Source organism: Schistocerca gregaria, chromosome 7, assembly GCF_023897955.1.
Source record: "Schistocerca gregaria isolate iqSchGreg1 chromosome 7, iqSchGreg1.2, whole genome shotgun sequence".
Classification (NCBI taxonomy): Eukaryota; Metazoa; Arthropoda; class Insecta; order Orthoptera; family Acrididae; genus Schistocerca; species Schistocerca gregaria.
In genome coordinates this window covers 128,068,966-128,085,296 of record NC_064926.1, presented here as the reverse complement: position 1 = coordinate 128,085,296, position 16,331 = coordinate 128,068,966, and the positions used below count along the sequence as shown (strand labels likewise).

The following is a 16,331-nucleotide window of genomic DNA, read 5'->3' as shown; positions in this document are numbered from 1 at the left end:
CAGAGTCTTCAAAACAAGGGGTGAATGTGGGTAAGAAGGGGGCGTGACGAACTTCCCATCGTGTACCAAGTCCACGCTGCCGTTCGTCAGAAGTTTGTGCCAATCGAAACCTTGCTGTCTCAAGCGCCGCCGAGTCCGATGGTTACGTCGCAGGGCTTTTTTTTTGCCATTACAGAGCAAAGTTGTAGGCACCTTTGAGCCGAATTCCAAGGTTGTGTGTGACAACGGGAGATAACTACGCAGCTTCGAGAAAGTTACCCTTCAATTGTGTTGCGCAGTGCAGTTCGTTCACCTATATATTTGGACGAGTGAGTCTGCGAGTACCCAAATATGTGACATAAATGGTCGTATCTTTTGACTGCATTGACTTGGAAGCTTGATTTTCTTACACCGCCATGGGACTGTACGCCCTATTATGTCAGATAAATTTCAAACTGATACCTGTACCCATTCCTGAGGAAAACGGTCTTAACAGTCGGACAGACAGACGGACCACGAAGTTATTCCCATATAATGTAAAAGGTACATACTTATGTCTGTTAAAAACTGTTTTCTTTTTACAGTTATATCAACTCATTCGTGAATGGTCCGCATGTTGCGTTAACTGAAAATTAATTTCATAACCTCTAAATAGCATCGTACCTTCTCAGTGCGACGTGTCGTTCAAGCTTTTATATCTATTTTATTGTTGTATGATAATTCATTTTCTTTCTCTGACAACTCATCCCTTCCCTCTGTAAATGTTACTACCTCTGAATATGACATCATCCATTGTCCTTTGTTACAGTTCTAACTTCTTCCTTCAATATCTAGATAACATTTTTGTGATTTTCGATGTAATTTTCATGTTATAAACATATTAGATGGGGCTCTTCCTGTTTTCAAATTCTTCACCTTAACATGTTTCCTCACATTTTTGCCATCACCAGTGAGACCATACTTTTCTTTCGCATTTAACAATAAAAACTGTTAGTATCCACACGAAATCTGCTTCTCACCTAGCTACAAGCGGTAACCATTAAATGTACAGTTTTTTTGAGACGGCGATCTAGAATGTAGCCGATACACCGATTGTGGTGCAAACAATCTTTAATATTTTGTACAGGAGTTGCCCCACAGCTTGTAAATATTTAAAAAAAAATGATGTATACGAGCCTCCGGGAGCTATTGAGGAACTAAATGTGCTCCTTTTTTGGGTCGTCTGAATTCAGTATATACAGAAGAATGGAATTCATGATGGCAATATACACCTAGTAACTAGTAACTGTATCAGTGAGTTTTGCTGTTGACTGCGGAATACCTTTGACCGCTGACTGCGGCGACATAGGATGAGTTTTATTTTATTTGACGCCGAAGTGAGAACGTTGCCTTACAAGATGTTGTGAAGGATATTACTACTGTACCTAATGATGAGCCGATGATGGATACCGGTAGTCAGTAATGATTTGTTTCCCCAGCATTTCTTTGTGATCCTGAAATAATTGACTTTTTAATTATTTTGCTTGTTTTCGCGCAGACACGGTGCTCAACTTCATCCGATCGCACCCGCTGATGGACTCTGCCGTGGGCCACGAGTACGGCAAGCCGGTGTTCTACAAGAGGGACGAGGTGTTCACCAGCGTCGTCGTGGACCGACTCAAGGCTGAGCTGGCCCCCGCCGGCGTCTACAGCGTCTTCTACGCGGGCACCAGTGAGTACACAACTGTCCGCTGCGCCGCTAGGGGAACTTTAGTAACGCAGTGAGGACGTCTCAGACCCGGTTTACAGCGCAGCCAACATTGGAAGACAATTAAACAGTGGAGACTTCAACATCACTTTTTAGTTATGTATCTCAGATACATTCTGATGCGAATGAACGTTTGTAAGGTTTGGCGGCTTTTGGTATTGCTTGCTTATTCTTGAATTGAGAAGAAATGACAAGTTTAATGTCGGAATATTTCTCACTAATTTACAGATTTTCACACAGTTTTCAACTCGCCAACATAAAAACAGCGCAATGGATAACGCATCTTGCCAACATCATAACGTGAAATACGTTTATACACAACAATGTTAAATATTAACTCTCTGAAAGAACATTGATCTTACGCACAATATTATGAAAGTTTAATTGGAAGTTTCTTTGCATTAATCATAAGCGCAATAATACGAAAGTTTTTGTGACGTTTCTTTACAAAATTGATCCTACACATACGTAATGATGTTGGTCAGTACTACGAAAATCGTCCGATTCCGGTTCAAAGTTCGGTGCTATTTAGGGTGACAAACAAGTCTACGGTGGATGGTTAGTCAAGTGACAAATCTGAGCGCGAGATCACCCAAGGCCACTCGTGTTGACAGTAGGCGCAAGTTGGTGAACCAACAAAGTTTACGCCTCTGTACGCGGCATTTACCTTAAGCTGCAACGTGCTGTTGTCTGCAAGGCCGCTCTCTCCCGTGGAAATTCCTACAAAACTAATCTGGCCTTTGCTGAAGTGTCCAGCAGAAATTTTCCCTATATTTCTCATTATGCGAGAAAACATGTAATCAATCCTAGTCTTATTGTATGGCGATATACACCCGCATGGTTGGAGCAGCGTGCATATTATAGTGCCCTCTCAGTTCTCGAAAGAACAATTAACTAATTTGGCTGGTTCGTTTCACCACAGTTGGAGCTAAACGTTACTAGCTAAACGTTACTGCAGCTAATTTTAGCTGGAGTGCAGCTGCTGTGAAAGTGTCCACACCAATTTTTTCTCCGCGTCGTACGGAGCGTTAAGCGCTCCGTTCTGCACTTGACGCCAGTTCAGAGAAGAGTCCACCACCAAAATTTCTCTCTTGTTCCCTCATGGCCGAACTGCCTCCTTCCACTTGCTTTCCTTTTTCATGTCACTGCTTTTTTCGACCAGTAAGAGCGTTCCCCTTATTTTGTAGAAACACTCTCTACCAATCGCAACGTCCCTTCTATCAAACTGCGTCGAAACTTCAGTAGTTTTCTCCTTCCTAATGAGTTTCCGCCAATCGGACGTTTTTTGCCCATTCTAGATGCCTAAAGTACATTGACCTTTCCGTGTGTCGCAATCGCTGGACGAAAATGCGTCACTTGCTTTTTAGTTCGTATCCCGTTCGAATTTCGAAATGCAGTTTTCTGAAGCTTCTTCTCTGCTCTTGTAGCGATGCCCTCGCTACAGGCGGCCCTCCAGCTTGTATCACCTGGCCCGGGGTCGCTGTCTTCCTTTCTGTCACCCCTTTAAGTGGTTGCCGGCGTAACTCCCGTAGCGCGGTTTCGCTACGCCGTTGTGAAGCTGGCTTTTCAAAACTAAAAGCGACTCGACTCGCGTTCCCTGTTCTACCTTCCGCTCAAAGACATGCATTGTATAGGAATGGTGTGTTAATTACTGTCGATTGACTGTCATCCCCTTTTGCATTACATATTGATAGGCAAATGTTCTCATAACTGTCGATTTACGTTTGGTGTCATCTTCATCTTCTCATTGCGATTTGTAGAGGTCTCATGTAAGGTGCGAATCTGACCATCTATTCTGCCACCTTACACGTTTACACGAGAGAGAACGGAAGAGGATACATAATAACGAGGTAACGAGCGTAACTCAAGAACGCTGCATTATTTTATATTGGCGCTAATCATCGGCACACCAGGATACAGCAATATACATTGCGCCCCAGGAAACATAGGCGTTAAAATGCATATCTTACGAGCTATGAGTACTTATTCATTTGTGGTAATGTGAGACAAATATCTCTCCTACTGCATGCTCTTTGACTTCCATATTAAGGGACGATGTAGTATGGACCAAAACAAGAACATAATGTGTATTAAACATGGGCTCTATTATGCGTATCGCAAGAACTGCGAACATTTGTTAGGGAGAAGAGATACGTTTTACAGTATCGAAGATGAAGAAGTGCTCATAGCTCTTAAGATATGTATTTTACAGCTTATGTTTAACGGAATTTTTCGCTTCGAATGATCGGTCCTGTCATATCCATGAATACCGATCAATCCTCGTGGGGCACCCTTTCTGGCTAGAGCCATGGTGTAAAACTTTGATGTTCAAAGAGAATTACCTTTCATAGCGAGTGGAATTTTTTTGATGAAGCAAGCAAAATAGCGTAGGAAAAGAAGAGTTTAGGTGACCAAATTTATGCGTAAACCGGAAATGCGTAAAGGTATTGCACTTTAATACTGGATTGCAACTCCAGTTTTCCTTAGCATTACTTACTTTGCACATATGTCGGTTTGAAGCTTTTTGCCGTCTTTCAATATAACCGAGGACGAAATTTAGAAGCAGAACACTAGTTACTGACGATCAACGTAACCTCTTGAAATACCAGCACTCATACTGTGGTCATTAGCGATAGTAGATACTTACGTTAGTGATTGTTAGACTTTTCAGTAACTGCTGCAACTCAGATACTTCCTGATATCTGGCATATGCCAGGTGCTTCTAGGATTTTACTAAAGTACATGAAATGAAGATAATGACAATAAAGTAGGGCTAATGAAATATAAAACATATACGAACTGTCACGTAGTCTACTTCATAATATCAACTATACAGTTTGAGGGTAGATAGGTTGTTTCCTAATAAACCAGTTTTATTTATCAGCAAAGAGCTCTAACACAAAAGTACTATATGAACCGTGTAATTACAGATCCATGAACGTTAGCAAAGAGAATGATCAGGTGCTTCCTATATTTTTAATCTTAGTCAGCCTTACACATATTCTCACTTGCTTATCTTAAGAGAAATTTATTGTACTATTAGCGAAGCGTGCTTTCTCATTCCGTTCCAGACAGATGCAAGTATACGATGAACTTATTGCGTTTCTCATGTCCCCAAAAAATGGCTTTGAGCACTATGGGACTTAACATCTTAGGTCATCAGTCCCATAGAACTTAGAACTACTTAAACCTAACTAATCTAAGGACATCACACACATCCATGCCCGAGGCAGGATTCGAACCTGCGACCGTAGCAGTCCTGCGGTACCGGACTGCAGCGCTTAGAACCGATCGACCACCGCGGCCGGCTCATGTCCCCAGTACTCCAGCTGTTTTCTACCGATGGTATTTTTTTTTTTTCTATCGGCATTTGTGCTATTGCTGTCACGGATCCCCGGGGCGTCTAAGATGCTACTTTCTTTCGTTAGCAACATTCCGTTCTCATCTGGCCATTCTGTCGCTCACGCATCCGAAATCAACAAGCAAAGCAGACGAGACGGAAGAGGAACGTTTTCTATTCTGCTAGCGCCGAATTGGAGAGGAAGCGAACTTCTTTGAAGGTTTGTTAAAAGACTGACAGCGTGGCCGAATGCAGTTGACCCGCGCTTGCCTACCGTTTACACCAGAGAGAATCCTCGTTCGCTCTTGCTCGTTTGGTCGTGTTAACTTCGGTGTAAACTAGGCTTCCCAAGAATATAATTTACGCATCTTGTGCGGAAATGTCTGTAGGTGTGGTTAGATAAGCCGTCAGACCGAGTCACGAAATACATGTTTCGAAATGCAGCCTAGGTTATTTTCTGCGTTGGCTTCACATTTTCCCGTTCCTTAATAATATAACCACAAACAAAATAAAAACATCGTACTCAATTAATAAAGTATCTGATACGGTAATAATCTATGCAGTAAGATTCGTGTTTTGTTTTATTCTTCAGCAGAGAGATTTGTTATCAAAGAAAAGAATTCATTATTGAAGAACTATGAAAGTTAATGCGAAACCTGATTAAGCGTCTCATTTCTCTCTTTTGTAGAAGCAGTTAGACCAAGATCTTTTAAGTAACCTGGTTATACCAGACGTTTATATTCGAGGGAAGGTTTTCTTGCAGCCCTAGAAAGAACAAACATAAAACCTTTTACAGCAGGCCAGTAGGTATCTTGCAGCAATTCAAATGTAGAAGCCTGACATTTAAAAACCTTACATCTTCAGTAACAAAGCAAAAATTCTGTCCACTAAGAAGTGCGCACAGCGATTCGTTATTATGTGGGCGGGAAAGACCAAATCTGCAGTCAGTCACCGTGATGTTTGTGTACTTGATGTATGTCAGTGGTGTACAACAAAGTTTCCAAGTTTTCGGCACGTATGAAGTGATATTCGCTATCGGGCAAGTGACGGACGGCTCTATGTAGTCTACGACAAAAAAAAAAAAAAAAAAAAAAAAAAAAAAATGACGGACTTATTACAAAAAACCGATGACCCACTTCTACAGATTTAATGGAACATCATTCATTTTTCACATACAGTCCTTCTTCTTCTACATTTCTACATTTCCTGCATTAAGCTTGATGCTTACGCCACCTTCACAAACAGTCGTTCAGAACAAGATTTTAGCCCTGTCTCTTCTTCCATTTGGTAAATAATGAAAAAAATTGTCCGCCCTTGTACGTATTTGTGGCACATGCTACGGACAATTTTTGTCAGATTCAGTTGCGTCCAAAGACAGTTCTTGACGCAGACTTTCGTGTCGTATATCATCGTCTCTAAAGCAGACGCTTGTTCTTCTCATGTACTTCATTTGAGCGCTCTGTATTCTACTCAGTGTTCTTTTTCTGGGAAACTAGCACTCGCTAGTTTTTAGAAGGGCTGGGAGAGCGATATCTTTACAAAATTTCATTCTCTTGTCACGACTGGTTTGTTATTTTGCTTACAACGGCTAGTAGTGCCTGTGGCTGTTAATTGTGGTTTTCAGTCGGAAGTTTGCTTTTGTGCAGCTCTCTCCTCTATTAAGATAGCTGTATGTCCTCCTAATATATAACACCTGTAGTTTCCCCATTCCTCGCAATCTTTCACAAGACCATATTGACTAATGTAACAGATCCAATCAACCACCCAGTCCGTTGCCCTTGCAACTGCTCAAGGGACTGTTGCTCCTCTTCAGGAATAATGTTTTATGTTTTAGTCTTGCCTCTCCACATACACTCCATCAGTGAAGGAAACAATAAAGTTAACTAATATTTCTAAAATAAGTTTTTGGGATGAATAGTTTTTTCCAAGCAGCTGCATTAACAGTCTTTTAGTAAGTAAGCGTCTTTTATGTTGCAGCTTTAGAACTCAATATCCCTCTTATGCTCATTTTCGACATATTATGGTTGACTCTTTCCGTATATTTTTCTTAAATCAGAGTTTCTTTCGTGTTCTCTATTATACGCTATATGATTTAAAGACTACACACGAGGTCTTGGTGCCATTTCACATGTTCATCTGGAGGAATTTTATCATTTATAAGCCGATAATTTTTTTCATAAATTTTTAGTGTAGGCATTTTACTTCCTCTTTTCAGCTATAAGGGTTATATATTTTTGTCTTGTACATTCGTCACTTGTACAATACTGGCCATTAAAATTGCTACGCCAAGAAGAAATGCAGATGATAAACGGGTATTCATTGGACAAATATGTTATACTAGAACCAATATATGATTACATTTTCATGCGATTTGGGTACATAGATCCTGAAAAATCAGTACCCAGAACAACCAACTCTGGCCGTAATAACGGTCTTGATACGCCTGGGCATTGAGTCAAACAGAGCTTGGATGGCGTGTATAGGTACAGCTGCCCATGCAGCTTCAACACCATACCACAATTCATCAAGAGTAGTGACTGGCGGATTGTGACGAACCAGTTGCTCTTCCACCATTGACCAGACGTTTTCAATTGGTGAAAGATCTGGAGAATGTGCTGGCCAGGGCAGCAGTCGAACATTTTCTGTATCCAGAAAGGCCCGTACAGGACCTCCAACAAGCGGTCGTGCATTATCCTGCCGAAATGTAGGGTTTCGCAGGAATCGAATGAAAAGTAGAGCCACGGGTAGTAACACATCTGAAATGTAACGTCCATTGTCCAAAGTGTCGTCAATGCGAACAAGAGGTGACCTAGGCATGTAACCAATGGCATCCCATACCATCACGCCGGGTGATACGACAGTACGGAGATGACGAATACACGCTTTCAATGTGCGTTCACCGCGATGTCACCAAACACGGATGCCTCCATCATGATGCTGTAAACAGAATTTGGATTCATCTAAAAAATGTCGTTTTACCATTCGTGCACCCAGGTTCGTCGTTGAGTACAACATCGGAGGCGCTCCAGTCTGTGATGCAGCGTCAAGGGTAACCGCAATCATGTCTCCGAGCTGATAGTCCATGCTGCTGCAAACGTCGTCGAACTGTTCGTGCAGATGGTTGTTGTCTTGCAAACTCCTCATCTGTTGACTCAGGGATCGAGACGCGGCTGCACGATCCGTTACAGCCATGCGGATAAGATGCCTGTCATGTAGCCTGTTAGTGATACGAGGCCCTTGGGATCCAGCACGGCGTTCCGTATTACCCTCCTGAACCCACCGATTCCATGCACTGCTAACAGTCATTGGATCTCGACCAACGCGAGCAGCAGTGTCGTGATACGACAAACCGCAATCGCGATAGACTACAATCTGACCTTTATCAAAGTCCTTACATGAGGCATCACAACAACAACGTTTCACCAGGCAACGCCGGTCAACTGCTGTTTGTGTATGAGAAAACGGTTGGAAACTTTGCTCATGACCGCACGTCGTAGGTGTCGCCACCGGCGCCAACCTTGTGTGAATGCTCTGAAAAGGTAATCATTTGCATATCACAGCATCTTCTTCTTGTCGGTTAAATTTCGCGTCTGTAGCACGTCATCGTCGTGGTGTAGCAATTTTCATGACCAGTAGTGTATCTGCATAAAGTTATTTTTGTTCTTGAGTCACAGTCTCGTAGATTATTTTTATGTCTTCGTATTCGCCATGGGTTTTGCTATTTTTTACAGGATCAATTATAATAAATAAGTATTGTCCTAAATAGCACAGCTGATGGAGTCATCTAAAAAACCTGCGTACTACTTCAATTACCCTGACATTTGTCTTAACGCGGGAGGGAACCAGCGGAGGCTTCAGTCCATTTGCTGGTGCAGTGAATACTGCGTGAAGGGAACCATACGGCGAGTTTTTCGAATTTTCTTCTTTTCCATTCAGTGACAAACGGTGTGCATGTAGATACGTACATTAGAAAAAATTCTATTGTGTGACATTTTGCTATGTTTTTGTTATAGCAAGATATTCTACGTAGTTTTTATGAACACTGTGTTATTGCGCAACCACCAGCGGGACACACAATGGACGTCATTCGAAAAGGCACTGCCACCTAACGCAAAATTCTGTGTCGCTCCAACGGTTGCAGTTCTTGTCACATATGCTGTCACCCGCAGTAGTCGACAGGTGACATGTGTGTTGGTTGTAAATGTTATTTCGCTCCGATAAAGCTCTGCGCTATCCTTTGTGAGGGTGATATAGAACTCCATGGAACAGCGCTGTAAATCAAAGCGATGACTGTGGACAACTAACATGATATATTCTGCCAGTAGTATCTTTTACATGCCATGTGTACTGTAGATAACAGCATATACTACTACAGGAATTGGTACCTGCTTTTTGAAGTATAAGTGTTAACAAAACTAATGTTTCAACGTTTCCACTTCGTGCGGCAACATATATGGTAAAGTAGCAACGTAAACTCACAGACCTGAGGAAATAGTGCGAAGCTCTACAACGCAGTTGCTTTTCAAGAGGGAATAATACACCATCATTCCATCATGGTTTGTACAGGGTGAAAAGTACTTAAGCCGACAAACTCTGGGAGGTTGTAGGGGACATCAAAACAAATATTTTTGCTTAATGTCATTTTTTCTGACGAGGAGTATTTAAACTGGTAGAGGAAGATTTCTCTGGCCGGCAAATTAATTAAACCAACAAACACTTCTCCATTTTTTTATGACTGAGAGACATCACATTAACATAACCCATTTCCAATTGCAGTAAATTTTCAAAAATGCCTCCATTGACACGTAAACAAAGGTTACACCGTCGGATCATGTTCTGTCTGACACGGGCAAAAACCCCAGGAGTATCCTGAATTGTTCCTGCAGCTGCTACTATCCGGACAACCAGATCCTCTTCTGATGCAACAGGAGTATCGTAAACAAGGTTGCGCATCTCCCCCCACACAAACAAGTCCAGAGGGAACGTATCTGGGGATATAGCAGGCTATGGTACAAGACCACCTCTGCAAATCCACGTTTCTGGGAACCGTCGGTCCAGGAATCGACGCACACAATGACTGAAATGTGCGGGCGCCTCGTCATGTTGGAACCACATGCGTTGTCTTGTAGAGAGCGGGACGTTTCCCAGCAATTCTGGCCAGAAAATTGTAATAATGCCTGCCATTTAATGGCCTAGGTAGCAGATACGACCCAATTAAACCGTCTCCCGCCGGCCGGGGTGACCGTGCGGTTCTCGGCGCTACAATCCGGAACCGCAAGACCGCTACGGTCGCAGGTTCGAATCCTGCCTCGGGCATGGGTGTGTGTGATGTCCTTAGATTAGTTAGGTTTAAGTAGTTCTAAGTATTAGGCGACTGATGACCTCAGATGTTAAGTCCCATAGTGCTCAGAGCCATTTGAACAGTCCCCCACCGACACCGACCCACACATTAACGCACTTGATGAGCGCTAATAACTGTGGCATTTGGGTTATCCTCACTCCAAACATGCAAATTGTGCATGTTGAAGACTCCTTCACGCCCGAACGTTGCTTCATCGGTAAACAACGCAGAGGATGGAAATGTAGGATGCATTTCACCCTGTTCCAGGTACCACTGCGAAAACTGTGCTCTGGGTGAATAATCAACTGGTTCCAGGTCTTGGACACGCCTTAAGTGAAATGGACGTAACAACTGCTTTCGAAGGCGTGTTCTTACATTCGTCCCCATGTTACGTGCAATTGCACGAGTGCTGACTGAAGGATCCCGCTCCACATGCTGCAAGACAGCTTCCTCAAATTGCAGCTTTCTTACCGTGCGACGGCGTCCCTGTCAAGCTAATCTGCTAAATGACCCGGTCTCACGCAGACGTTGGTACACAGCAGTAAAGGTCGTATGATGCGGGATACGGCAATTAGCATATTCTTGTTGATAAACCCGCTGTGCAGCTCGTCCGTTGTGGTGCGCTACGTATTACGCACCAACCAAAACAGTGTACTAACTCCAGGTGTATCGCTCCATTAGTAAACAGAGACAATGCACTACTACACTGGTGGACAGCAGTTGCTTACAACTGAACATCGTAATACGACCGCTAACAACTGAAGAGCGTAGTACGGCCTCCTCCGGTTGAAGTAATCCTCATAGGAAAAAATGACATTAGGGAAAAATATTTGTTTTGATTTTCCTCTACAACCTCCCAGAGTTTGTCGGTTTAAACACTTTTCAACCTGTATAATTATTTCTTAGGTCACTTTATTCCTAGCCGAACTCGAGCTTCCCAGTATCTTAGCAGTAAAATGAAGGCTCCAGGCTGCTTTTCCAGATATTGAAAATTACCACTTTACACATATGATCGTAGCATTTCGGAGTGCAGTGAATTGTCATTTCCTGGTACTGTATCACTTGACTAGAGTGCCTTTAACAGTTGCTTTTGAATTTAATTCAGATTGGTGAAAACTTACCGTTTGTTATGATTTTGGAATCAGTAGGTAGTCTTTACATAAGGTCAAAATTTTGTCGTGGCTTCACGGGAGGTTTTTGTAGACTGTATCTGATAGTCACGTAATAAGAAATATCACGTGTCAGGTAAGCGATATGCTGCTTCCCCTTGTCACGTTTACAAGCAGCACACGGATCATTTGATTCCGAAATTTTAACACTTCGACACGGGCAACGGCTTGTAGACTGCCTTCACAACAAACCAGAAGTGACATCGCTAGTTCTGCTACGTATGAAGCATTTTGAAAGCACAGAAACGAAGATACGTCCCGATTACTTTGAACGTTTGTTTTGGGGCATCTTCTCGGAAGGAAGTAAGTTCGATTGCGCATGACTGTTGTCATCATAACTCGAACTACTGTCTAGAGAGAAGAATAATTTCTTAAATATCAGTAATTACATTCCAACGTACGGTATGTCCATTGTCGGCGAAGTGGCAGATGATGAACAACAACACACATTTAACACATGGGTAAAATAAAACAAACGTTAACCTTATCAGCCGACATCGCTCTTCCCTCTTAAAGTAAAAAGGGCGTAGTGGAATAATTATGTGAAATGAACAGACGTCATACATACGACTTCACATATAGGAGTGGATAAACCGGACTAAATGACTACTTATTACTCTTTCAAGAGAAATCAGTTCAAGTGGAAGAAAAATTATTTTTCTTTCAATTGTTTCTGATAACCGGCACGAATGCATTCGTACTATACATAGACATAGAACATGGCAGAAAGAAGAAAGTGCAGCTTCTGCCAGTTTCTTACTCAGTAAGGCAATTCTTCCTTTTCGCGTTTTGGAGAGAGTGGACTTAGTGGGTGAAATTTTGCTGCAAGGGTACCACCTACTGAGAGAAAAATGCACCATTCATGTGTATATAACATATGATCTGGCAACAGTAAGAGGCGGAAAAGAAACGTGCCGCTGCTGTCCAAGTTCTAATACAGCTCTTTTTATGACAGTTTCAAATGATAGCTCACTCATGAAAACAATGTCTAAGAACGTTATCTACAATTTTTTTCCGATTGAAACTGTGTTTCTGTAAAACATTTTGTATATCCGTTAATATTTTGTAATCAGAAAAGCAATGATTTTCTAAAACTGTTAAAAACATCTGTCCCGATGCCACACCCAGAGTGACCGAGCCAGTCTCTAATGCAAATATAGGAAGGAAGCCACAATAGGAAGTTCGGCACAGGCGAAAAAAAGATTTGAGGCAGAACGTTGGCCCAGCATTCAAGGAACCACATGGTTTGTTATCGTAATTCTACACTGGAGCGCCGAGGAAACTGGAATAAAAAGACATATAAACAGGGAGAATACGGCGCTGCTGTCGGCATCGCCTATATAAACCTCAAGTGTCCAGCGCAGTTGTTAGATCTGTTACTGATGCTACAATGCCAGGTTATCAGTTTGTGTAGGTGTTATGTTGACGAGTTGTGCAACGGATTGATCTGACAAGTACCGCTTGGCTCCTGCAAGAATCAATTTCCACCCCACGCTACTACGGAAGAGAGACGCTCCTAACGTACCAAAAAGAAATGCCTGAAAAACTGTCAGCAATAAATATCTTCTGAAGTCGTCTGCTGTAAGGAAAAGACACAAAAGTATTCTATTTTCTTACGTAACTAGTGGGATACTTGGGTACTGGAGTATTGCTAGTTAGTGTAAGAAAAACATTAAACGAATGGAAAATATTATTTATTGCAAAATCTGAGAAAATCAAGTGAAACTTTTATTTGTAAACTGATACACAAATTTCGGGTTCTTTTCGGAATAGGAGGTTACCTCTTACGGATAGGAACCCTGTTAATGAAATTGATATACAAAGTGTGGGAAAGCTCTTTTATCCCTTTTCTTTAAGAAAGGCTGAGAGCCATGCCTACTCAACTTGAATAATTATCCGATTGAATTTTTCCAAGTACGGTCGAGTTGTCGAGTGAGAAATGTTATGGAGTGATGTGAATGATGTATGTTATTTCCAATGGAGGAAAGATGGGGCTTGCCTACACTGTAGCGCACAATACCGTGAGCTGCGACGACTGCTGCCTGCGTCGTTCACCACTGAAAAATAGCAAAACTATCTCTTTCTATCTGGACTGAACTTCACCAATCAAACTCTCACTACGCGATGATGAAGTCAAGCGCTTCTATCTGCCCCTAGTCTAACTATGGGCGTGATACACCGGTCAGATAACCAGTCCACTGCAATGCCACTCAATGTTCGCTCACAGGCTCTGACTAATACTCTTGTGTTCACACCGCACATTAACTGTCACGGCCAACACAGTTAACCAACGCTTAATTGCGAGAGACTCGATATAGAGTATCGCTCTGATTCGCTAGCGACAGAGGTGCTCTCTCAGTGCAGTACTGAGTAGAGACTTTGTTCCTCGCTCTCTGCTTACACGCATGTGTGCACTCCCTCCCGGTACGTGTTCCCACTTCAAGAGTGTCACCAGAGCGACCCCTCTCCATGCAAAAAGCGAAAGGGTATAATATCGGCTGTCTTCCCTCACTCCACTGGCTCATTGCATCAGAAATAGTCCGCCAATCAGTGTTACTCTCAAAACTCGAGAATGGCGCTCCATTCAAGCCGACCAATCCGGAAATATATAGCATCTGCGTTATGCATTTACTGTCCACTTGTGAGAACTCTGAAACTGCGCACTAGGTCTGTCAAAAATGGGTATGCTGCGGCTCTCACAAACAATACAGTGGGTCATGCTTTTAAGGTGAACACGCAGGCCATTATCCTTTTTCTCTGTCAAAATTGTTTTGGTCCCTGGGTGGTCGGCCGGCTGGCACAACTACGTGCTAACTCACCCTCCTACGGACTTTCCAGCGGACTGGTTGCCTCCGCCAAACAAAACCTCCTGTGGCTGTCGTGTCTTGAATGTTTGTGTACACCAGCCTCGAATTTTTAATCTCGCTGTGCGCTTGTGGTTTATTTATTAGATATGCACATCGATTAAATGGAAATATGTAAAATTGACTCTGCCCTATCGAGTTTGGCTTGAATGAAACGTCTTGATAGACAGAATACGATGGTGAGGTCGGAATATGTAAGAAATGAAGGTCAGGAGACCATGCCACCTTACAAGATTATCAAGATTTAAATGAGTTTGAACATGGTTTTATAGTCGGCACATGAGGAATGGGACACAGCATCTCCGAGGTAGCGATAAAGTGGGGATTTTCCTGTACGATCATTTCACAAGTGTACCATGAATATCAGAAATGCGGTAAAACATCGAATCTCACATCGCGAAGGCCCGTCCTGCAAGAACAGGGCCAACGTCAACTGAAGAGAATCGTTCCACGTGACAGAAGTGCAACCCTTCCACAAACTGCTACAAATTTCAATGCTGGACAATCAAAAAGTGTCAGCATGCAAACCATACAACGAAACATCATTGATATGAGCTTTCGAAACCGAAGGCACACTCGTATACCCTCGATGACTGCGCGACATGAAGTTTTCGCCTCACCTTGGCCCATCAACACTGACATTAGTCTGTTGATGATTGGAAACATGTTGCCTGGTCTGACGAGTATCGTTTCAAATTGTATCGGGCTTATGGGCGTAATGAGTATGGGCCCTGCATGTAAAAAAAAATTGCTCTGAGCACTATGAGACTTAACATCTTAGGTCATCAGTCCCCTAGAACTTAGAACTACTTAAACCTAACTAACCTAAGGACATCACACACATCCATGCCCGAGGCAGGATTCGAACCTGCGACCGTAGCAGTCCCATGGTTCCGGACTGCAGCGCCTATAACCGCACGGCCACAGCGGCCGGCCCCTGCATGTCAGCTGGGGCTGTTCAAGCTGGTGGAGGCTCTGTAATGGCTTGGGGCATGTGGAGTTGAAGTGATATGGGACCTTTGATAAGTGTAGATTCCACTTTGACAGGTGACACGTACGTAAGCATCCTATGTGATCACTTGCATTCATGTCTATTGTTCATCCCGCCGGACTTGGGCAATTCCAGCAGGACAATGGGATACCACACACGTCCATAATTGCTACAGATGGGCTCCAGGAACGCTCTTCTGAGTTTAAACACTTCAGCTGACCACCAAACTCCCCAGACATGAACATTATTGAGCATATCTGGGATGCCTTGCAACGTGCTGTTCAGAATAGATATCCACCCCCTCGTACTCTTATGGATTTATGGATAGCCCTGTAGGATTCATGGTGTCACTTGCCTTCAGCACTACTTCAGACATTAGTTGACTCAATGCCAGGTCGTGTTGTGGCACTTTTACATGCTGGCGGGCGCTCTACCCGATATTAGACAGGTGTACCATTTTCTTTGGCTCTTCAGTGTACAGATTAAATGCTCAGGCAGCGCCAAAAATTAAGTGATATTAGGCAGACTAATTTGACTGAAACCTCTAACACAAGGAAGGGGACTACAGTTTGTCACAGTCTAAGCTTGAAGCCTTCTTTCGTCCGTACGTCGGAATTCTCGTTGCGGCGCTCCAAGCCACACTCATGACTACGATCAGACGCATACACTTTGGCCATTACGCGGCATGGTGCTCCACACAGGTAGTCGGAATCTTTTGTGGGCAGACCAGGATTAGTTCTCAGAGCTGCTACTTATGTAAATATCAGGATCGCCAGCCTCGCTTTGATCGGCGGGACGGGATTAAATTTTTGACCTCCCCAAAGTTGTTAATCAAAAAATTCGCAACAGAACAAGTAGCGGCTCTTGCTAAATTTTACCAGTGTGCTGTAATACCACAAA

General features: G+C 42.9%; 1 protein-coding gene across 4 annotated transcripts in view; it reads left to right on the top strand.

Moving 5' to 3' along the window:
* LOC126281600 (semaphorin-2A-like) overlaps positions 1–16,331 on the top strand; it is a 944,484-nt gene that overhangs the window by 852,506 nt on the left and 75,647 nt on the right. For all 4 annotated transcript variants that reach the window (XM_049980701.1, XM_049980702.1, XM_049980703.1 and 1 more), the window contains one exon: positions 1,517–1,690. In XM_049980701.1, the coding sequence (XP_049836658.1) occupies positions 1,517–1,690 (174 nt within the window). The remainder of the gene's footprint in view (positions 1–1,516; positions 1,691–16,331) is intronic.